We start from the raw sequence: 24,133 nt of genomic DNA on the forward strand, positions 1-24,133 counted from the left end.
CAATAACATTCTAATTAATTGAACCATAAAACAGACTTGAAACACAGATCATTCTCAAGCTTTAGATCTGCTTTCTCAAAAAGAAGATTCATAAAAATGCAGAACACAATAAGACCATTTAAAGCACACAAATCGGACAGGAAACAAAAACCACAAGCTTCTTGTTTTTAATAACATGCACCAGGAGTACAAAATGAGGAGGCTGATTTGGAGCTGAAGTACATAAACAGCTGCAGAAACATTTCTCCAGAATACAAACAGCTTCATACAATTACTTATTACTTTTAAAGCAAAGTTTCTATTGTATGAATTATCTAAGCTTCCCTCCTCTTAAGCACAGCTCAAACATTCCTGAAGTAAAGCTAAGCTTGGCTATCCTCTTTGGATCTGCACCTACACATGGTGTTCCGGTTCTGCCAAAAGAACCAAACAGCGATACTGGACAGAACCAGGAGAGCCACAGATCTCATCACAACACCCAGAACCTCCGAAATGAAGCTGCAGCCTGGAGGGAAGAGGAGATTCTGCAGAGGTCCGCTCTCCCTCTCACTGATCGGGTTCTGAATTTTGCAGATGATCTTTTCAACCAATGCCTTCTGCATCGCTGTGAACGTCCAGTCCTGTTCTGCTTCCAACCAGGCTCCATATTCTCCCAGCTTCCAGAAGTACCGAACCGGTCCAGAGTCTCTGATGTCTCCCTTGCAGGTCAAATTGCACGAGTCCGAGTTCTTGTAGCATGTCGGATTATTCAGAACCAGTACAGGTTCAGGGACAGACTTGACCCCCACAACGTTAAATCTGACAGGAAGGACTCTGTTGTTGACCTCCACCGTGAACTGCCTGTCGTCAGATTTTGTCATGTTGCTGATGGTCAGTATTCCGGTGGTCACGTCCAGTTTTAATCGGCCTTTTATGTTACCCAGATATTCCAGAGGAACATTATCCTTAATGTATTCAGCAGCAAGGTTCCCCTTATGTTTCCATGTGATGGCGGTGATGGTCTCAGAAGGCTTTGGGTCAAGATTCAGATTTCCACCGATTTCAAAGTATAAAGGCTCCTGAGCCGCGGCCTGCAACGCCAGCAGCAGCAGCATAGCAGCAGATTGAACCTCCATGTTCTCAACTGTTTGAAATGTTGACCGAAACACCCTGAAAGGACCAATATAGCCTTAAAGCCACATCCCCTCCAGGCTTCCTGTTCTGGTTACTGGCAGAAAACTGAACCTTTCTGAAGAACACAGCAGAGCTGCGTGGTAACGGCTCACATTTACTGAAGTAATTTTGGAAAAAAAATGTTACTTTTAGGAGTATTTTATACTGTGTACACATTACCATATGTATTAATTAAATTGATTTTATTCAGAATAACTAATTTGGGAAAATGTCTCTTCTCCCTGAATGTTGTAACGTATTTATGTTGATTTTTGTTCGTCTAAAACATAAGAATTTGCACAAAACTTTACATTTTTGTCAGTATGATTATGATGACATCATTTTAAATATTAAATCTAATATTACTTGAGTAGCTTTTTTTATCAAATACTTTAGTTATTTAGATGGATACGTTTTACTTTTACATGAGTAAAAATGCATAGACGTTACTATTAAGTAACATTTTTGGATTCTCTGCTTACCTATGATTACACCTGTGATGCAGCAGAAATAATTTTCTATAACTTCATGTTCTGCATGGTAACAGTTTTATCTCTATCAGCAGATGGATTTCATCTCTTCAACCACAGAAGGTTGTTTTTAGACTTCCTGCTGAGTATAAAGTCCTCACTGCAGAATTTAACCCACAACCCCAAAGCAGAGCTTCAGCTTGAAACATTCACAGCAGTCAACTAAATAACTTATTGAAAAAATATCAAGAAAGAGACACCAAGTCTGAACTTTCCTGCTGCCTAATCTGACTCACATCTAAGTGGATTCATTTAAATCACTACTGGAGGTTCAACACTTTCTCAGGCAGATATGATTTAGTCCTGGGTCTGATCACATGACATGAGCATGCCCTCTGATTGGCTGAACCTCGTTTAATAATCTGATACTTTCAGGTACGACTGTGAGATTTTAAGGCCCTGATACAACAAACCAAGTAGGTGTTAAAGGTCTGAATAAAATCACCGTAAAAGAACAAAAATACAACTAACAGTCAAATATAATAGAATTTAATGTTGAAAATACATCATTAAATAAAATTTGTCTGCACAACAAAATACAAACAACGAAGCTGAAGTTGGTTTCCAGTTCCAGCTTCTGATTCGGGAAATGGCTAAAGGGCGATTCCACCTAATTTTTCACTACCTTCCGCATCTTTAATCGACTCTAGTTTAAAAACTACAACACCTAGAAACTTCAAACCTGGACTGGATTATTCTGCTCTGATACCAGGCTGAGCTGCTGTGTTCAGCCTGGATGAAGCAGCAAAGAGCAGCAGCAGCTTCATCACCACGTCTGTTTGGCCCTGATCCAGTGTGAACGCTGTGTGAAAAGGGCTGTGGACACTTAGAGATGGTGACCTCACCTCTGACCTTTGCTCTGGCTCTCATCTTCACACTGATCCATGCTGCTGAATTCACTTCAGCTCACACACACTTTCTACCTTCACCTGCAGAGGAAACACACATCATTGATCAGCTCTGATCATCCTTTACATCATTAGAGCTGGAAAAAGATCAGCTGCTCCTCTGATTGGCTCTTCTTCTCTGCTTCATGTCAGTGTCAGTTGAACGCAGTCAGAGGAAGCTGCATCAGCTGCTGCACTTCTACTGTCAGGCCACTAGATGGAGACACGGAGACACTTTTACATTCACTGATTCACTGACTGAACAGCAGGAACTATTTTATTTCATAATCAGACTCTATAAATGGATTATCCAACCAAGAGTAACAATTTAATAATCTGACTGAATCAAACAGATTTTAACGTTAATATTTTATTTTGAAAGTACTAACAGGAAACAGCTGGAAGTTGTTGCGTCTGACTTTAATGGTGGACAAAGTTTGTTCAGAGAAACCAAAGAATCATCAGCTGATCATCGTGATTTTTGATTCCTGTTCATCAATAATCAATAATCCTGTAGATTAATCTCCTACCAGAAATGAAACGTTGATCTGAAATCAGAAGTGAACATTTTCTCCAAACATCAGAGAAACAAGCAGGAAAATTCCTGAAGACAAAATTCAAGTAGGAAACAAAACAAACTTACAGTTTATTCAGACGGTCCAAAGATCTGAAGAATGAAATGAAACTTTATTTTGAAGATGATGGTATGAAATCATGCACAAGAACAAGGAATGCTAAAGGCATTTTTGTACCACAGTAATCTCAACATGTTTGAAAAGGAGTAGGAAGAAGAAAGAAACTTTTTACTGAATATCTGAACAGACTGAGACCCAACAGAACCAGGAGGCCTCTAAGAACCACTGTCCTTAGCTACAGGTAACAAAACAATTTATATCAGCTAAAATCACAATTAGCAGTCAGACCTTTTAAAGATCAGTAGTTTTGATCAACATTACCAAGAGACATAAAAACGTCTCTTTTGTCTTCTTCTTGTTTCCCTTTTCACAACGTTGTTCTGCTAACTTCTCTTCCTGTTAGTCGTCCAGTCAGGGTGAGCTGCATGCCACCGCTCCGAGTCGTTTCATTTCATTTATCTGGATATTAACCTCCAGAGAAATCTTCATTTCTACTGCCTGAGGTTTCTATAACAGTGAGCTGGTCGTTTATTCTGTTAAACTTATTCTCATTATTTTATTTACATTTTTTTAATGGAAACACCGCAATTGTAAAAATCAGAAAGGATTTTTGCAGATTTGTAATGTTTTGTTTCAGGCTGAACAAATAAACATCAATATCTATATTTTTCTTCAACATTTATTGTAAAATGTTTTTAGTTTTGTCTTCTCGACCCACTTCTGGTACCAGTTAAAATGCATCCATCGTGTTTACCCAGCTCTCCTTACTGGTCCGGTTCGGCCCACTGACTTCAAACCACAAACCTCAGGATCAGAGATTCCCACAGCATGACACCTGCTTTACCGTGCTTCAGAGGTTTGGATGAGTGTTGATTCATCTAAGGCAGAGAAATTATCTAGTTTTAAACTGATGAAGATTTTTCTGCTCATTAAACCACAAAGACAGAAAAAGAAGAACAAAGGAAGAGAAAATTCATATTTTTACTCAAAGTTAAACCAAAGATTCCTGTAAATACAATAACATCCATTTAGTAACGTTATATTCATCTCAGTATTTACAGAGTAAACAAAAGGCTTTCAGGAATGTTGTAGTGTTTTTAGTCCAGGAGCTTTGATCCCTTTAAAATATCCTTAATTATCATTAAAATGAACATTAATCCGACTCATTTTACATCCATTATTACTGGAAAAAAACAGGATTTAACATGTCAAAATATATCAGAATTTACTACAAAACTAACTTTTAAATCAAATTCAAATATTTCGGATTGGTCCCATAAATGTGCAGATTTAAAGTGCAGAGATTTTCTGACCTAGGAGAGTTAAAGACGCTGCAACATGAACCATGAATTCATCTTTAGAGGCTTTTATCAAAAATTAAAGGTTTTTATTCCAATTTTAGGATTCAATCAGTAGAAAAACTCAGATAGTTTGAACCCTGAACCTGATGTTGGTCTGAAATCTGGCTGGGAAAAGTGACGTTTTATGGAATATCAGGAAGTAAATAAATCTATTATTGGTCGTTTTCAGGATGTTTGATGATAAACATGAACGCAGCAAAAACAAAATATTACCAAGTATTTCTGTCTAGTTCTTGTGTAAATATCTTAGTGCACTTGAAATATGATTAAAGTAACTTTCCAATGTAATATAGGAGATTGATTTAAGGAAACAATTTAATAACGAGTTACACCAGCTGAGTATTTCACTAAAATGTCTGTCATTCAGTTTAAAACTATTAATATCTTGCTGAAAATGTACATGTAAGTTAGTTTTGTCTGATTTCCAGTGAGACGTTTGGACCAGAAACCAGACAGAAATCCTTGGTGATATTTGGTGTTTTTGAGTGTCTGGTTCTCATTATGGCTGTTAAACATCAGAGAGGAACAGTTATTACCAACCACAGTTTCTCCTTCAGTTCAAAATGATTTCCGGTAGAAAAACATCCACTGGAGTTCAGGAAGCTGTGAAAAACTCGATTTCAACGTGTAAACAGGTCAGATTAGATCTACATGTGATCATGAAACTTTCTGCTGCGGCTTCGATCTGATCACTTTCACTTCCTGGTCGTCTGAAAAAGCCAAAGCAGCCAGTGACTCAGCATCACCTCTGCTTTTAAAAATAATCTGATTCCGTCCGGCTCGGCTTCCTGGCCTGCACTGGCAGCCACCAGGGGGCAGTAGAAGCTTGATTCATATAAAACGCTTCATGGAAAATATGAAACATCACTTGATCCATCACTTGAGCCGCCATTAAACCGCGTTACATCACCGCTTTCACTGAAAGCGAAAAAAGTTTCTCTAACGGATCAGAACCACGACCCGGTCCCGGCTCAGATTAAAGCTCTGCTCCCAGCAGATCACGTTTCCCAGCTGATCATCAGCTTCTGGGTTCAGTGAACTTTGACCTGGCTCTCTGGCCACAGGAATGTTTAAAGTTTGTGCTTCACTTCCTGCCAGTGCCAGTAACATCTGGACTGAAGCCAGGAGAGAAAAACCTGAGAGGAACCGAGGAGAACCCTGCAGGCGGCGACCCGGAGACTCCCTGTCTTAAAGGGACGGTACGCCGCTCTGAAGCGGCCGCTCCCTCTGGACCGAAACGAAGACCAGAGCTTCACTTGTGGTTTGATTTCAGTTTCTCCTCTTCGTACAGCAGAGCCTGCAGAGAGAAACGAGACACTGGAGATAAAAATCTGGGTGTTTAATCTGATGACGATTTGAAGGGTTCTGGATCTGCAGCATCACCTTGTTCTCCAGAACCCGGCTGCCGCTCGGGCCGCTCAGCTCCTCCAGAGTGTCGGCTGCAGGTCTGTTCAGGGTCTCGGGCAGCAGGAGGCCCAGGCAGCCTGCAGACAAACCGCTCAGGCAGAACACGGTGAAGGGCATGGAGGCGTGGAGCGCGCGCTGAAACACAGAGACGGTTTCACTACAGCAACACCTGAGGGACAAAAATACACTGACCTTTAAACTCCTGACCTTTAAACTCTTGACCTTTACGGGATAAATTACACGTTTCCAGTTTAAACCTGAAAACTGCATTTAAATAGAAGAAGTTTTTTCTAATAGTGTCTAAAAACTTTTGACTGATGACTAAAAAATGATTGAATCTAAATATTTACAGTGAAAATCTAGAAGCTGTGAATCTTTTGTCTAAAGATTCTGCTTTTGGTCTTTATCACCGTTTCCCTGAAGGCAGCAGTTCATGCAGATCTTTAACGAGTCGCCAACAGCAGTCAAAACTTTATATTTCATGACTTTCTATCATTTTCTAACAATCCAGGCAACTTGTTTGATTTCACTTCAGTGATTCCCAACTGCTGCGTCTCGGTTCCTCAAAGTTAAATCTTTCTATGTTTTTTAGTTTTGAGGTGAAAAACGGATAAAACTGTTTATATCTGCAGTTCTCAGAGGCGCCACTAGGGGTCGTCACATGCTCAGGGTGCAAATGGAGCGGAAAGTCCCGAGGTTCTGTTTAAATGGGTAGATTCTTGGGGATTTTTCACCTCAGGACAAACATTGTGCTGCAGTTTAATGAGATGTTAAAGTTATCTCTGAGGAAAGGTCGACGAGTGCAGCGGCTTCAGATGGAGGGTGTGGTCGATTGTTTACATAAACATCTCCATGACGACGCTGTCCTGACACTAGAAACGTTACTGTGGTTCAGTTTTCAGCTAGAATCATGTAGCAGCTGCAGCTGCAGCGTAAATTCATGTTCAGGCAGCTTCCACTCGGCATCTCTGCAGCCAAACGCTTTCTATCTGGTGCAGCCCACGCTGCTGTCCTCCTACAGCCATGTTTCCAATCAGAACAACGGTCAGACTCCATCAGAGGCCAGCGGGTGAGTCATGAAATGACTTGATGGAGTTCAGACAACCAACGCCCTGAAAAATCTGAAACGGACTGGAAGGAGGAGTTCGGTTCTGAACTATGTTCTCTGTGAAGCGGCTGTCAGAATGCAGCAGAGAGAAACCACAGAATTACATGGTGTCAAACACACTCCTCTCATTTAAAACCAGCAGTCAGAATGTTGTGAGGGGAATGACGAAGCTGAACCTGACTGGGCTCATGTCTCTGCAGCAGAGGAAATGACCTGAAAATAACTCCTTGCACTGAGTTGCTGGAAACATTTGATGTCAGACAAAAACTGATTGTAAAAATAAATACTAAAGTGCGTTTTGACTCTGGAAGAGGAACCTCAGCTCTGGTCGATCACGAACTTAGTTTCTAACTTCCTCTGGTCCATTTTAAGGATGTTATGAAAGTCTAAGAAGTGGAAATGTTTAAGAAAGTTTTCCATTACTGCAAGACGCGTTTGTATATTTTTTATATTTTCCCTTGAATCAAATCCTCCGAGTGAAAAATCACCGTCACACAAACATGTTTGGGTTTATTTACAGGCATCTCCTGGTTTTCTGAACCATAAAATTAGCATCTAATCCTTTTTACCTGTTTTAATAACTTTATTTAATAGCTATATCAAAGCATTAGCATTGCTGCTGTTTTATTTAGCAGCTTCTTAAAGGAAACATCGGCTGTTGGAGGTCAGATCCGGTTCAGTTATTTAAGTAACTCAAATATGCAGTAAGCCAAAACCTTGGGTGTTAGCATGCTAACAATAGCAGCACTGTTATGATGTTGAGTCGTTAAATCATCTTTCCTCTGAACTCTGAAGTCAATGTTGCCACTGCTGGAAACTGATGATTAACCTGCTGCTTCAGTCACTGAAAATAAGGCGTGGTCATCAAGAAACGCTGGACAACATCCAATCAGTCGCATTTATTACAGAGATCACAAAGAGAGAAAGAGAAAGAGAAGGGGAGCGAGAAAGAGATAATTAGAGACAGAGATAGAAAGAAAGAGTTAGAGAAAGAAAAATATAGAGATGTACAAGGAGAGAGAAAAAAGAGAGATGGAGAGAGAGAAAGATACAGGAAGGAAGAGAGAGAAGAAGAGATAGATTTAGAGAAAGACTCTATGACCTCTGACCCCTCCTGCAGCCTCTGCAGCATTTAATGATGAATGCAATCTGACATGCTGCAGCAAAGATTCAAAATGGCTGCTCAGCCCGGTCCAACATCCTGTTTCTACTACCAAGGTCCAAAGAGTTCTGGATTTCTCACTTTGAGCTCACATCCCAGTATGAAAAGGTTCAGCCCCAGTATAAAGCCTGACCCTGTTATACAGAGAAGCAGAAAGCATGACAGAAACCGAAGAGGAAGAAACACTTCAGTGGTTTTCTTCAGACTTAAAAAAACAAAATACTGAAACTAAAAGCAGACGATCTGCAGTAGAACCGGATCAAACATCGGCTTCGTTTTCCCTGAAGAACCGACCAGAACTCACCATGGAGGGAACAAACGGCGCCAGGATTCCTCCGACTCGGCAGGACATGGAGCACACTCCCAGCCCGGCGTTCCTGCAGCACAAACGGCTCGTTTAACCTCTGACCCCACCCAAACCCAGCCCAGGTGTGGCTGAACGCCTCCAGGTCACCTGATCACAGTCGGGTAGAGCTCTGAGGTGTAAACGTAGGCGATGTTGAACGCAGCGCTGACCATCAGCTTCCCCAGCAGAGCCAGAGACGTGATGCTCAGCAGAGACCCTGAGAGGAGGAAGGAAAGGAGGAAGGAGGGATGGAAGGAGAGGAAGAAAAGAAGTCAAGTTTATTTGTACGTCACATTTCAGCAACAATTCAGGTCAAAGAACTTTACATGATAAAAACATCATTCAGTCACCAGTTATGAACAAGCAACAAACATTACATCAAAATCACACAAATGTGTTTACCAATGTTACATTTATTACTAATCAAAGGCAAGAAGGAAGGAATAAAAGGGAAGGAGGGAACGATGGATAAAGAAAAAAGGAGTAATAATGAAAAAAGGAAAGCAGTAAGAGAGGAAGATCACACAGAGCTGACAGAAGCTAAACGAACATCTGATGACAGGAAGTTTCTGTCGGCTTCTGAATAATTTATTAAGAGGAACCAACATCCTGGACCTCAGATGGCCCTCTCTCCACTTCATCATCATCTTCAGACCTGAGGAGGTCTGAGCCGTGTCCACCTGCAGCAGCAGGAACCGGAACCTCACCTGAGTTCTCTGGGATGAGCGTGGTGCAGAGGCAGGCGGAGCCAGCCAGGAACAGGAAGCTGGACATGCTCTTCCTCCTGCCGGCCCTGGAAACAGGAAACCAGCAGCAGATCAGCAGCAGGAGCAGCAGAGGAACCGTCTGCTGCTCCTGGAGCCCTGGAGGGCTCCGGCTGCAGGCGCCGGTCCGGCTGCGAACGGAGCCTGCAGGCGTGTCGGCCTCTCACCAGCTCTTATTGATGAAGTAGATGCAGAGCGGATAGGCCGGCAGCTCCACCAGGCCGTACATGGCCACGTTAACGAAGCGACTCCCCGACGTGGCGCTGGCTCCCAGGGTGAGGCCGTAATACACCAGACTGCAGCAGTACCTGCAGCACATACACACACACACACACACACACACACACGCACACACACACACACACACAGGTAGAGTCTGAGGCGTAACCTGAGATCTGCTGAATGGATCTCAGTTCCAGCTTTAACTATCAGATCAGGAACATTGAGCTCAGATGGAGCTGGAAGAAAATCAACGCTACAGAAAAACGTTCGCTGTCGTGTTTTTGACCAGGCTGAAAATACGAACTCCACTCGTCTCAAAGGACATTTAGCTTTTAGATCCACACCCTGCTGACATCATGTCATACAGCAGATGATGTCATTGAGATGAACCCTAACAAGATGTTTCAGTTCAACCATCTGCTAGAAAACAGCAGCAAGAAGAGAAGAAACTGGAGGCATGTTGGAAAATAAATGAATTTCTAAATGAAAAACGAACATTTACGAAGCATTAATGCCAGAAAAAAAAGAAACTTAGGAGCCTAAAGTCACATTACTGCAGAAAGATTTGTCTCAATTATACAGGAATGAAGTCGTATTATAAAAAATAAAGTAAAAAGTAATTAGGATAAAGTCATATTACCAGAATAAAATACGACTGATTCAAGACTAAACTCATATTATTACAATAAAGTCTCAATAATACGAGAAATAAACAAAAATAGTAACAGAAGAAAAAGTAATAAGAATAAACTCCTTAAGTAATTTTAAAAAATCATAATAATAAGAGAAAGTCATATTTTATAAAGTAAAACTAAAATATTGTCTTTAGAGATAAAAACAGATTTCCTGAATCAAAAACTAAAACTTGTCTCAGTTCCAGATCATTTGATCATCTGATCATTCAGTTCATTTATCTGGACTGAGAGTTAAAACGGCCCAACAGAACCGGCGGTCCGATACTCACCACACGTACATGAGCACCATCGTCCTGAGGCGCAGGACCGGATGGACCGCCAGCTGCAGGACGCCGCCCTGCCTGCTCACCGGGCCGCCGGGCCTGGCGGTGCCGACCCGCTGCAGAACCAGGTTGGTGGCGTTGCTGCCGTTCCTCACCGCCATGTAGCGCAGAACCTCACATTACAAACAGAAACATGTTTAAATTCAGTCAGAAAAGCTATAAAAACAAGAAACCTGCAGAGTCATCGGGTTCGTCCTGAAGAGGAAATGAAATCTGAGATCAACTTTATCCGCCTATAAAACCTCAGACTGTTTTTAGTTTTACTCTGGACGGAACCGCTGAACCCAAATCATCCAGGGACAAACGTCCCGACTCGTTTTGATCACTGATCCAGCCTGTTCTAAATAAATTAAATAATAGCTAAATAATTAAAGACAAAATATGTAAGAAAATTAAATGTTAAGAGAAATGAGAAGAGAAATTTTATTTTTAATAAATATAATAAGAAAAAGAACAAAGAAATTTAATATGCAAATAAAGCTAAAGAGAACTAAATAAAGAAAACAAAACTAAACAAATACATCAGAAATTATAGAATGGATAGCTAAATATGGGATAAGTTAAAAACTAAATAAGAAATGTGTAACAAATTGATTAATATATAAGAAAATTTAACTGGAAAGAAACAAAATTTAGAAACTCGTGTTTCTGAATGTATTTAATTGTTTTTATCTTGCAGAGATGATCAGCATAAATCAATATGAACTGAGTGAATCAGCCAATCAGCTGAGCAGTCCGGAGACTCTGATGAACATCAGGGAGGTTTGCTGCAACGCCGCGTCCTCTGCTGCAGCTGCTGCCACGTTTGGCTCAATAAGACAGAAAAAAGCAAACAGATGCATTGTGGGAGTTTTAGTTTGTTGGATCAGAACAAGTTAAACTGCTCCAGTTTGATGATTTCTAATGTCATCATTAAAAAGAGTGCAGTTAAATCTGGAATCCACCGACAGACCCTCAGAAGGCGTAAAGAATGTCTGGCTGGAAGCAATCCTTCCCATAATGCCTTGCAGGACGCAAACAGACGACCCGGGTCAGAAACACAAGCCTTTGAGTGAGGAAACAAATCCCTCATTCTGCTCCAACGCCTCAGAGTTCAGCAGAAACACCTTCGAGAGACACGTTTCCAGGGAAACCATGGCAACGAGTCAGGAGACACACACACACACACACACACACACACACACACTCCTGCTGTAGGACGAGGACGCCTCTGACCCAGGACGATGATAAATCTGAACGCTGATGCAGCCGCCTCTCCTCAGGACTGACAGATTATCCCATCAGAGCTGAATTTGTCTCAAACAGGAAGTGACATCACTCCCTCAGATTACTGCAGTCAGCTTCAGCCACAGACCAAAGCCACAAAACTCACAGGAAACCCCCCACCCACCTTCAGAACAGCTGTGATCCAGTAGCCGGGTTCTGAGGTATCAGCGGCCATGTTGGAACTTCCAGTGTGGCATTCAATGACAGTTGGGAACAATAACCGCTCCTCATTCTCAGCTCTTTTTTAGAATGAGGAAATGTCGAAATAACGACAATGTCTCTGAGATTAGTGCAGAGGAAGTGATGTCAGGATGTGTGTGCAGAAAGTGATGTCAGGATGCGTCTGCAGGTGTCCTTACCTCTTCGGCTCGCTCCGTCTGTCCCTGAGAATAAAGCCAGCGAGGAGATTCTGGAAGAGTTCTGCAGGAAAACACAGACGGGACGCACTAATCAGCAACAACAGATATTTCATCTGCAGGTTTTATTCTATGAAAAAATCTCACAGCATCACCGATTGTCGATTTTCTGACGATACAATGGCAGGCAAAACTATTCAAACCCACTAAACTTTTCCATATTTTGTCTTTCAGTTTTTATTCATTGTTTTATTTGTAAAAAATGTTTTGAATCATATAATTTTCTTTCTATTTCACAGTCGTATTACACTTTGTGTTGGTCTGTCACATTAAATTCCAATTAAATATATTTATGGTTGTAATGTGACAAAATATAAAAAAATTAAAGGGGTATGAATACTTTTGAAAGCTTTTTATTAAGTTACATTTAATCTGAAGTATTTTTGAACTGAACTGCGTTGTGAGGTCGTCTCCTCTGAATATCTGTGATAAAAACAGATCAGAGCTGAAACCAAACATGTTTGCTTCACACATCAGTTTATCTTCTCAGCTGCAGCAGCTTCATCTCCGTTCAATCAGATTCAGGCATGTTTCATCTCCTCTGACACCTCAACATGCAGCACAAATAAACTTTACAAATGAAATTAACCCAGAAACACTTTTTTTTTTACCCCTCCAGGGGGTCTTTTTGTGGCTCTAGTGTCCCTTAGATGACAGCAGGCTGACAGGAAACAGGGAAGGAGAGGGGGGAAGACATGCGGCAAATGTCGTCGGGTCTGGGAGTCGAACCCGCGACGGCCGCGTCGAGGACTCAAGGCCTCCAAATACGGGTCGAGCTAACCGCTCCGCCACCACGGCACGCCCCCAGAAACACATTTTAATGCTGATGTTTCAAACTGATCAAACTGTACTGATCAACCTCAACGTTATTTATAGAAAAGGGGAAGCCAGAGTGTTGCTCTGGTTTCTGCAGAGACTTTAAGACGACGACTATAGATAAATAAATCATAATCAGGATTAACTAAGCAACGATTTAGCTAATTATTTCTGAAGGAAGATCAAACCTTCAGAGAAGCTCATCTCACCTCTGAGGATCTCAGAAATCTGCTCCTCCAGAGTTGTACTTTTTAAGGAGAAGTGTTTCAGCTGCTTTCTACTCCAGATCTGAAGCTGCAGCGACCAACACTTTCTCTCTCTCTGTTAGTGTTTAGTTTGGGGAACTCTCACATTGTTGAGGAAAGCCCAGATCAGTTCCACTACCTGCAGAGGATTTCCTCCTCCTCCTCATGAGTTTATGACTGAGTTTTAAACAGAAACCAAAACAGATTTGATAAATTCCCCAGCCTGATCCAGACCTTCAGTCACTCCCTGCCGTCATTCATGACTCACTGAAGGTCAGAACAAAAACTTTGTGGTTTATAAACTCTGCAGATGTTCCTCTTTCAGGTTCACTTCCTTGTTCTATAGAAAGGATCTTTTGATTTGGTTCAGAGCTCTGTCAGGACTTTACAAGGACTTCCAGGTGACCCATTATGCCTCCTTGAACAGATTAGGATTTCAATTTTTATACAAAATTATTCTTAGATAGTCAGGTTTTTATCTGCTCAGTTCTGCCTATTTTGAGCTGTTTAGGGGTCTCTGTCACTTTAAATCCACATAACCTGCTGCTGGCCACGCCCCCAGCTCAACGTTTACACTTATAAGTGAAAATATCCCCAAACAGATGTGCAATTATACAACCATATATCTCTGAAAAGTGTCAGTAGAACCTGCAACAAATTGTTTCTGGATGCCAAGTCAACAACAAAACACTTCTCGTTTCCAGCAGCCATTGTACAGCAGTAAACCCAGCTGACCAAACATGCTGGAGCTCAGTTTGGGTTGCTAGGTAACAGGTGTAGCTATTCTGGGGTTGTAGGTTTGATCATTTATCCAGACACCAAAAAACATTAAATTATTGCCTTGGTGATTTTTTAAGTGCTTGGGATGTTTTTAGAAACAGTTCAGACCCAAATGGAAGTACAAAAATTTACAAATGTGAATTTTGCGTAATAGTTTGAACTTCATGCTAACCTTTAGGCTTTTAAGACTTTTAAAGTAAAAATTTCAGATTTTACTCAAAATACTAGCTTAGCTTCATAAATTCTTAGCTTATTATAAAAGGAAGTTGACATTTCAAATTCAAAAATACTTTATTAATCCCAAAGGGAAATTAAACCATTATGCAGCTGAGTTTCTACTCACACAGAGAGCAGAAAGAACAGGACGCCGGAGGAGTTGGCCACCGTGGCCAGAGTCCTCCAGGGCCGGACGAAGTAGCCCAGCGCTCCGAACAGAGCAATGCCGACGGCGAAGATCATGCTGGTCAGCGTCCCTGCAGAGACAAGCAGCTGCAGCTAACAGAGTCCAGGCAGCAGGGCGAGTGAGCGGGTCAGCGGCGCCGTACCGGTCATGGCCCAGTAGGACTTCCCCACGTATTCCTGGGTGAGGACGAAGCAGACGAGGCCGATGCCGCCGTTCATCAGCCCCACCAGGAGCCGAGAGGCGGCGAAGACCTCGTAGCTGGGCGCCAGGGCGGTGAGGTAGCCGAACATCACCTCAAAGAACAGACCTGGGGGGCAAAGGGGGCGGAGCATGAGGAGGAGAACCCAACGGAGCCTGGAGGAGGCGCATAATTTAATTATTGATATCTGAAATAAATGCTTCAGATTGTCAGTAATTGATTGTATACGTCTTGGATTAAAGCCTCCATTAAACTTAATAATAAATCATTTACAGTAGTCAGAATGTAATTGGACTTGTCTTAATTATTAATACATCTAGTCATAAACCAATTTCAGATATCTGGAACATAAGTGTGGTGAAGCAGATTTTATGCTAAAACTGCCTGCCGTAGCCTCCTGGTTACACAGAGTGCTGCTGGAGTAAAACATCCCAGCTATGTGATGATTAAAGTTCTCCGAGTGAAACTCCTCCACCTCTGATCCCATCTGCTTGTTCATTCCTGCAGGAATTCATTGAACCTTCAGGCTGATTCCTGACACACTGGGATACAGCGTTGCAGGCTGTTGCAGGTTGGGAGCAACGCAACAACCTCAGGCAACGGTAAAGCAACAAGCAACCCTGATGCTGCTGGTCACACTGAAGGAAAGCCAACCGGATCCCCGTTTCCCCTCACCTGTCAGGTAGACGGGCCTCCGTCCGATCCGATCAGAGAGCGGCCCGAAGACGACATTCCCCACCAGCAGCCCGGTGAAGAACAGCGACCCGGCCAGGCTGACCTTATAGGCCTGCTGTCTGATGAGGACCCACTGAGGCGCACAGGGACAGGAGGAAACCCGTTAAAGCCTCAGTGTTTTACTTCCTGTCTGTGGACGTTCGGCTTTCCAGACCTCCGTGACGATGGAGTCCACATCCTCCGTGAAGATGACGTGCTGCTGCAGCTCCCGGTGGCCGGACGAACCACCGTCCTGCTTCTCGACCCGATACTCTGGTGTGTATCCGACCAGAACGATCAGCATGGACTGGCAGGCCATGTAGACCTGAAACACAGAAAACCAGAACATACTCCAACAACACGGAGTTTTAAAGACAAGCAGCAAAAGCAGTGCTTGCCACTTTCTTCAGTCAGAGGCTTCATCAGATTGATTGCAACACTGACTGCTCACTGCATCAACATCATACCAACAGAACCAGTTTTCTTCCAGAATTTTATGCTTTTTAATTTAAGACACTGAGCCTTAATACAAACTGTTCTTAGGTTGTTACATGACTCAGATCTTCTTGACTGAAATTAAACTGTTCTGCTGGTTAATAAAGCTTTAAATCGGTTTCATTTACCTTCATAAGGTCACATTTTAGACTGAAACGTTCATAAAACGGACACTTAGAATAAATTTACCCATTCTTATAACCTACACGACCTTATAGGTTTGTGGTAAAGTCGCCAACAGTCTGAAGTATTTATGGAAGATTCATTTTCACACCAGGCTCAATATTTGAATGTTTGTTGTTGTTTTGGGCTCATTCTGAAAGCCACGTAGCGCTGCAGCTAGTGCTAGCAGAGAGTTTCCTGTCTGGTTTTTTTTCTATTTAATCGGTTAAAATATAAATATTTAAAGGTGACAAACCTGCGCCAGAACCAGCACGGTGACCGCCCGCTTCTGGTACGGCCCAAACTCTCCAACCGTGTGGAAAGCAGTCTCTATATCCATGCCACCGAGGCCGAGCCGAGCTGGCTGCTAGCCAAGCTAGCATCGCAGCACAAAGATGAGCTGCACGAGCAAGATGGTTGGCTTCTTTAACTTCCGGGTTCACTTCCCCGTAAATCTATATTTTCATTTGAATTTATTCTAAAGCTTCGGACAGCAACACAGCTAAGAACTGAAACTGATATGCTAACTTAAATGTTTTTGTTTGTTTGTTTTACTTGAATGTTTGTGCAGTTTTAGCGCAATATGTTGCGTCTGAAACCGATGTGAGCCAAATCAAGAGTGTGCCCTGCCTTAATGTCCGAGTTCGCTTCAGTTTAGTTTGAGTGACGAAACGAAATTTATTCAAGAAAGCAAGTTACAGAGCAGTGGAAAAACAAATGAATACACGAGTAGCACAGGATACTGGCATTTCCGGTCCAACGCAAAAATAAATGAGACGCTTATTACTGTTGTTTTAACTCTGGATACTGACAGAGGCGCCAGTCAGACATGCATTACAGAGACTTTACGCAAAATCAAGGAAATTATGGACAGCATCCTGTTAAGCTGCGTTAACAATAGAACTGAGCAAATTGTTGTTGCAAAAATAATTCACTTAATGGAAACAAGCCAATTTCGGGGAAAAGATTTTTTTGATAAAAGAAAAAAGAAAGAAAATGCGCTAGGATTAGAGTGTTTAAAGTATCCAAATGAATATATTTGCACAACTGCAATAGAAATACTTTTTCTGAAGCGAGTCAGGTGATCGATCACCAGCTGGACGTTACTACTAGCGAAAACCACAAAGAAGACGACAGGAATTAGTCTTATTTATGGTTTGTAGTTAGTTTTCTCCCAGACTTCGGCCAGCTGGCTTCACCAGAGATCTCACGGCATCGCACAGTTCATAAAAAGTTGTATTTAAAACATAACTCTTCTGTAAAATGGCTGACTACAATTTCCCCAAAGTGTTTACATCCATGATGTTTAATAACTTCTACTGCACAACTTATTATTTACCTTGTGGGCGAAATAAAGTATTCTTGTAATTATTTTTTTTATTTTTTCACCATGTAAACCAAAAGGATTTTTGAACAAATGGCGGCTTCTTGATAAGTCAAACAATAACTGCTGCTCCAATTGCTAAAACGGCCACAAGCAGAACCGCAGGCAGCGGAACCGGACCGCTGCTGGGTTCCTTCTTGAAGGGGTTCGCTTTTGGGTCGCTCTCCTTCTCGCTGAATAGATTCTTCACTTTGCAGGTGTAGCGTGGAAAACTCGAAGTCTTCTTGGTAATAGAAATGCTGATCGTCTTTCCCCCCTCCTTCCATTGTCCCGTTTTTCCTTTCTTCCAGAAGTACTGGACGGGTTCGGCACCTTCAAACGTTCCACCACAAACCAGGGTGCATTTCCTAGAGGTCAGGCTGCTGCAGCCCTGCGGCCTCACGGTGATTTGAACAGGGTAGTCGTCCAGCTTCCTGACCCCCACAACGTTAAATCTGACAGGAAGGAGTCTGTTGTTGACCTCCACCGTGAACTGCCCGTCGTCAGATTTTCTCATGTTGCTGATGGTCAGTATTGCGGTGGTCGGGTCCAGGTGTAATCGGCCTTTTAAGTCACCCAGATATTCCACAGGAGCATTTTTCGTAAAGTATTCAGCAGCAAGGTTCCCCTTATGCTTCCATGTGATGGCGGTGATGGCCTGCTGGTACTTTGGGTCGAGCTTCAGACTCTTTCCGATCTCAAAGTAAATGAGGTCCTGAGCCGCGGCCGGCAGCGCCATCAGCACCAGGAGGGAGAGACCAGCCGTCACTGCCATGACGGAGCGTCTCCACCGCCCTGAATATCCACGTCTAACTTGAACAACTCCACACCATCTAGCCCGCGGTTCTTTGTGATCAAAATGGCGGCCGCTCGTTCTCCTTGGCGGTTGGAAAGAAACGTAACGGTTTTGTATGTAACGGCTCGCAGCTGTAGCTGCGTTGAGACAACAGCCGTAAAAACGACGTTTTACTAGAAGAGCTCCACAAACACAGAGCCTGAGGTTCTTTATGATCAAAATGGCGGCCGTTCGTTGTCCTTAGCGGTTGGAAAGAACTGCTAAGGTTTCTGAAATGGAGTGAGCCTCAAAATGTCTTAATTTATACAAATATCATCATTCCAGAGGCGGGCAGAGTCTCCAAAAACGGTTCTGAAGTAAGAGTATCACTGTCAGCATATTTCTACTAGTAAAAGTAGCCGTAAAAAGTATTTGGTAAAAAGTTTACTCAAGTACTGAGTAACTGATCAAATTATGATTTAATACTTAAAAATTACATCATCAAAATATAGTTAAGTGAAAATGTTGGTATTCTAATGATGGAAATGACAATTATATCTACGAAACAAAAAATAACAAAACCAAATCAGTTTCTTTCAATAAAAAACTTATGAATCTTTAAGGAAAACAGCAAGAGTGTGTCTGAGTCTGGTGATTATTTTATTTTATTTTTTTATTAAAACATGTTTGTTTTTCATTTAGTGGGTAGAAAATCCAGAAATTTTGCTCAACTTAGAGTAGAAACACTTCATAATAAAATTACTCAAATAAAAGCAGAAAGTATATTAAAAAAATACTCCTAAACGTAATCTTTTTTCAAAAAAGATTTGAAAAAAGTTAAATGTAATTGAGTAAACTAGTAACTAGTTACTAGCCAACTTATTCTGACTCTATGTGAGTAAAACAGCAGATCCTGTCTCCTCCTCTGCTTTAGGGCTGAAAATTAAACTGATTGTTGTTAAAAAATAACCAAGCAGTGTTAAAGAGTGAATTTCTCAGTCACGTTTATTAACATCTCAAACAGACAAAAAGTAAAAACAGAAACAAACAAATGAATAAAACAAAGCTATCAGGCCCATTGCATGTCATTTTACATAATTTGTTTGAAAAGGAGCAGGTAGAAAAAGATCTTCTGATTTCCTGCCCTTTATACTTATCAACCTACAAACATTTAAATCTAATCATTTAAATTATTCCCACACTGAATGACACTTAAAACTCACATTCTCATAATTAAATTTACAATGTTCATAAATTATTAATATCAATAATATCCCTTTTGGTCTTTGAGACATCTGTCCTACACAACATATTTCCCAATAATCTCCTTTTTGAACAGATTTTAAATCAGGTTTATAGTTTTACTTTGTTTAAACTCATCATTTAATCCACTCCATAAATCTGCCACACATATTGATAAACAAACCCTTTTATTTTATTTCCTTCCCTCTTAAATTATAATCCCCTATTCTGACACAAAACATTTTTGGAATATTATGTGGAAGTTGATGGTTTCTTACTTTTAACATGAATTGCATAGTTTTGAATCTTACAAGGAACATTTGATTTAAAAAAACAATAATGGGTTTGTATGTTCCCAATATCAACAAATGATCCACTGTTGGGCTTCCAGTGTTGCATTAAATGACAGCTGGGAACTATCGCCTCTCTTCTCATGCTGTCATTTTTAATTAGGGTGAGGAAACACCCTAATAAAAGGGTGAGGTTACTGAGATTAGTACAGAGGAAGTGGTGTCATGATGCGTCTGCAGGTGTCTTTACCTCTTCCCCGTCAGAATAAAGCCAGCCAGGAGATTCTGGAGGCTCTGCAGAAAAACACAGACAGGACGCACTAATCAGCAACAACAAATCTGCAAATAAAAGTGTTGGTTTACAACAAAGAAACAATAAGTATTAATCTGATTTATTCAAGTCTGGACAGAAATGTAAAGAGGAGCAGAAAAACCAAAGGAGGTGGATTAGCAGTGGAATTGATTGCAACACTGACTGCTACTGGAGATCCTTCCTGCTCACAGCATCAACATCAAACCGACAGAACCAGCTTTCTCCCAGCATTTTGTGCTTTTAATTGAAGACACTGCGCTCATTTTAAATAAAACATCTGCAGGATGATTTAGAGCTTCTCGGCTGAAAGAAAACTATTCTGCTGATTCTATTACACGTTTAACTCGGTTTTATTCAGCTTTAAAAGTGACGTTTTAGCCTGAAACGTCAATTGAATTTGATAAAACAAATTTAGTCATTTGTATAACTAACACGAACTTATTAACTCGCCAACAGTCTTAAGTGTTGATGGAATGTTGCTTTTCACAACTAGAATTAATATTTAGATGTTTATTGTTGTTTCCAGTCTAATTTTCTATCTTTAACCACCTAAAATGTAATTATTTAAGTGTGACAAACCTGCGCGTGGAAAGCCGTCTCTATAGCCAAGCTAAGCTAAACCAGCACCGCCATACAAAGATGATCTGAACGAGCAAGATAGATAGCTGCTGTCATTTCCGAGTTCATTTCCTCATAGATTCGTATTTTCTGTTCAGTTCATTCAAAAGCTTTAGACAGCAGCACAGCTGAGAACTCAAACTAATATGTTAAATTAAAGTTGTGTGTGGATTTTTTATATTTTATAGCATTCAGCGGCGCCTCCAACCGGTGCGGTTTAAGCAACACTCCGAGCTAGCAGCTACATTTAGATCACGCCCTGCATTAGCTTTCAGAGACTGCTTCCAGGTAGATATACAACCGTTATTTCAGTTTATTATTAAGCTCCAGACAGCGACACAACTAAGACCTCTCATTAATATGCTAAATTGAAAGGTATTTGCATATTTTTCCAGTTTTAGCTGCATCTGGAACCGATGTTTAAGCGTCACTCCGAGCTAGCAGCTAAATTAAGAGTGTGCCCTGCCTAAACTTCCGGAGTTGCTTCACAGCGACTTTCATGTAATGCCTTTAAGGTTTTTTTGGTTTTAGAGAAATATAGGCTTCAGACTCAGCGACGCAACGAATTATTTATTTCACAAGGTACGTTACAGAGCAGTGGAAAAAAGAATAAATACAGGAGTAGCACTGAAAACAGGCATTTACAGTCCAACACAAAAATAAGATGCTTAACAGTCTTAATTGCGTCCATCAATCACTCTCTCTCTCTCTCTCTCTCACACACACCCACACACACAAAGGGTAAGTTAAACAGGTCACACTCATTTTAAAGCCTAAGCTTCCACTAGAAACAGCTCACTATCTTCCTATTGTCCTCCTGAGCAATTTATTCCAGTGCATTCAAAAACAAACTTAAAAAGCATATTGCATCTAAGGTAGTATTAGTCAATCCATGGCTTTATCATGAAATATTTACAGATGAGAATACGTCATATGATGCTTAAATAAAATGCGATCCTGTGCAACAATTGAGTCACATTGAATCTGTTTTACAGATTCTCTCTAAAAATGGGTTTTAAAAATGAGGTTTTTGCAACATGACAGCATTAAATAGATATGAATAATAACACATTGCATTCATTACATCTCAGTTTCTCATCATTACTGTTCATTATCCAAACAGGTCTTTAAAGCAATGTTCTTATGCTTTCTGAAACTCCTGATTCACATGCAGATTAACAAACTGCTAAAATGATGGAAAATAAAACAATTCAACATATTCATATGAAAAAAAACTGGAAAGAAAGAAAGAGTTCACGTTTAAGCGCCGCAGATTTTTTTTTTCCCTTCATAATTAATCCGAACATGATGGTCAAATGGAAGATCCAGACAGATATAAACACTGAAGAGCTTTGCCCTCGCTGACAGGAGGAATCTGTAATAATGTCTATATTCACAGAGATGCAGGAGGGCAGAAGGATTTATAACCAGTGTGTTCCTCTGGGAAGGCAAACAGAACAAGTTGGAGTTCTGGTCGAGAAGGATCCACAGTTGCCAGGCCCTCATAACTCTGAGTTGGCGTCTTTACCAGGCTCTGGCATATTCAAAGCTCTACTCTCGTCCCCATTGGCTTTCACTCCATCGCCTTGTCTTGGTGATGCAAAACCCTCATTCTTCTTTACATATATAAATTTCCAGTAGATAAATCCACCGGCCACAATTAGTAGAATAATAATAATAACGATCCCAGCCACCGCACCTCCACTGAGGCCTGAAGATTCCTTGTTTTTGAAGGGGTTCACTAACGGGCCGCTCTGCTTCTCACTGAATTTGTTCTTCGCTTTGCAGGTGAAGGTTCTGAGGCCCAGTTTCTTCTCCTCCTCGCTGAAAATTCTGATTGTCTTCTCACCCTCCTTCCATTCTTCCGTTTCTCCCGTCTTCCAGAAGTACTGGACGGGCTCAGCATCTTTAAAGTCCTCACCACATGATAGGGTGCAGTTGTGGGTTTCGCTCTCGCACGTCAGAGGCCTCAAGATGACTTCAACAGTTACCAGCTTCTTGACCCCCACAACGTTAAATTTGACAGGAAGGACTCTGTTGTTGACCTCCACCGTGAACTGCCCGTCGTCAGATTTTGTTATGTTGCTGATGGTCAGTATTCCGGTGGTCACGTCCAGTTTTAATCGGCCTTTTAAGTCACCCAGATATTCCAGAGGAACATTATCCTTAATGTATTCAGCAGCAATGTTCCCCTTATGCTTCCATGTAATGGCGGTGATGGTCTCAGAAGACTTTGGGTCGAGATTCAGATTCTTGCCGATCTCAACGTATAAAGGCTCCTGAGCCGCGGCCTGCAGGGCCAGCAGTGTCAGGAGGGAGAGACCAGCCGTCAGAGCCATGATTTTGAGCGGTTCTACTGGGTAAATACCGTCATATCAGCCGGAATGATCGACGTTGTGCCAGAAGAGCTTCACTCCCTTCGAAGTCTTTGAGAAAATGGCGCCCGCTCCTGTCCCGTCCGAGACAAGGCCACACCCTTGGCTCCGCTCCTTACCCGTCTGCCGGTGTGTGGACCGGCAGATTAATTGTGAGGAGCATTACTGTCACATGCTGATCTGGACTGTAGTGTAGTCGGTACATGTATATATTTTCTCTAAAATATCTTTGCTCTTGACAAATAAAAATGTTATTGAGTTAAAATTTCTTTAGCTGCTCATTTACTGTCTAAAAGTGAGACCCCGCCCACCGCGCTGCTTCCCTCACCGGCTGAAAGGATATGGAAGTACCTCAGTTTCAATATGGCGTACAGATTACGTCATCGCGTACCGAGAAATGGGAGGGAACGCATGAACGTCTTCCAAAAACCTTCAGAATGTTTCTGGAATCACGTGCATTACAGGAAACTGAATCCGGCTGGTTGTTGTGTTAAACCTCTCAATCATTTACATTTCAGGTTGGGAGAATGTGACTAAATTCTGACAAATAATTATATTAAAACCGACGTGGATCTACAAGTAAGTGAGTTGAAACATATTTTAGTAGTATAAAATAAAACTTTAGGTCTGTTTGTGATCATAAAATGCATTTAAAACATGAACATAATTATTGATTTGTGGATTAAATCATGATTAGTGAACTAGAAGTTTCTTTCTTTACCTTCATTCCTACAGGAGATTCTTAAAGAACTATTAACTATTCTTTTACTGTCATTGTGCATGAAATTAAGCACAACAAAATTTTTAAAAATAGGAACTCGAAGGCAAGTTAAATAAATGGATAAAATAATAATAGATGAGTATATCTCAATGAATGTTAAAATATAGTAGAAACACAAAAACCACTGGGATGTTAAGAATAAATAAATGTGTTTTTAAGCAACGATGCCAAAATATTATTTAGTTTTGCGTTTTGTACATAATGATTATAATACATGTATTTCCTGTGATAACTGTAGTGTTAAATAGTGATTAATTTTTTTTAAAAAACCTATAATAGTTAAAATAT

General features: G+C 41.2%; 3 protein-coding genes across 5 annotated transcripts; all 3 read right to left on the reverse strand.

The window, feature by feature from the left end:
* Positions 1 to 135: 135 nt before the first annotated feature.
* LOC114138058 (carcinoembryonic antigen-related cell adhesion molecule 1-like) lies at positions 136 to 23,245 on the reverse strand. 2 transcript variants are annotated; one of them, XM_028007085.1, is made up of 2 exons: positions 22,981 to 23,245; positions 136 to 1,070 (listed from the first exon to the last, which is right to left on the reverse strand). In XM_028007085.1, exons 1-2 carry the CDS (start codon positions 23,026 to 23,028, stop codon positions 363 to 365), a joined length of 756 nt encoding a protein of 251 aa, XP_027862886.1. In that variant the 5' UTR covers positions 23,029 to 23,245; the 3' UTR covers positions 136 to 362. The 2 variants fall into 2 exon arrangements, with proteins under 2 accessions (XP_027862886.1, XP_027862885.1); XM_028007084.1 differs by lacking the exon at positions 136 to 1,070 and having other exon boundaries at positions 21,240 to 23,137.
* slc22a15 (solute carrier family 22 member 15) lies at positions 4,167 to 16,495 on the reverse strand. 2 transcript variants are annotated; one of them, XM_028007060.1, is made up of 13 exons: positions 16,345 to 16,495; positions 15,607 to 15,756; positions 15,393 to 15,525; positions 14,661 to 14,825; positions 14,459 to 14,588; positions 12,218 to 12,278; positions 10,539 to 10,705; positions 9,520 to 9,660; positions 9,296 to 9,381; positions 8,697 to 8,805; positions 8,547 to 8,619; positions 5,949 to 6,107; positions 4,167 to 5,862 (listed from the first exon to the last, which is right to left on the reverse strand). In XM_028007060.1, the coding sequence occupies exons 1-13, from the start codon at positions 16,426 to 16,428 to the stop codon at positions 5,818 to 5,820; spliced, it is 1,503 nt and encodes a 500-aa protein (XP_027862861.1). In that variant the 5' UTR covers positions 16,429 to 16,495; the 3' UTR covers positions 4,167 to 5,817. The 2 variants fall into 2 exon arrangements, with proteins under 2 accessions (XP_027862861.1, XP_027862862.1); XM_028007061.1 differs by lacking the exon at positions 4,167 to 5,862 and having other exon boundaries at positions 6,017 to 6,141.
* Positions 17,454 to 18,533, reverse strand: LOC114138065 (uncharacterized). Its single transcript, XM_028007093.1, has one exon. The coding sequence runs from the start codon at positions 18,224 to 18,226 to the stop codon at positions 17,525 to 17,527; it is 702 nt and encodes a 233-aa protein (XP_027862894.1). The 5' UTR covers positions 18,227 to 18,533; the 3' UTR covers positions 17,454 to 17,524.
* Positions 23,246 to 24,133: the final 888 nt, after the last annotated feature.

The sequence above is a fragment of the Xiphophorus couchianus genome, chromosome 22, assembly GCF_001444195.1.
Source record: "Xiphophorus couchianus chromosome 22, X_couchianus-1.0, whole genome shotgun sequence".
In the NCBI taxonomy this organism is placed as follows: Eukaryota; Metazoa; Chordata; class Actinopteri; order Cyprinodontiformes; family Poeciliidae; genus Xiphophorus; species Xiphophorus couchianus.

Excerpts from the sequence above, each read along its gene's own strand:
- LOC114138065 (XM_028007093.1), bottom strand. The coding sequence starts at position 18,226 with ATGGCAGTGACGGCTGGTCTCTCCCTCCTGGTGCTGATGGCGCTGCCG.
- LOC114138058 (XM_028007084.1), bottom strand. The coding sequence starts at position 23,028 with ATGGCTCTGACGGCTGGTCTCTCCCTCCTGACACTGCTGGCCCTGCAG.
- slc22a15 (XM_028007060.1), bottom strand. The coding sequence starts at position 16,428 with ATGGATATAGAGACTGCTTTCCACACGGTTGGAGAGTTTGGGCCGTAC. Across the intron at positions 15,757-16,344 it reads CCGTGCTGGTTCTGGCGCAG|GTCTACATGGCCTGCCAGTC; the intron begins GTTTGTCACCTT and ends TCTGTGTTTCAG. Across the intron at positions 8,620-8,696 it reads CTCTACCCGACTGTGATCAG|GAACGCCGGGCTGGGAGTGT; the intron begins GTGACCTGGAGG and ends TTTGTGCTGCAG.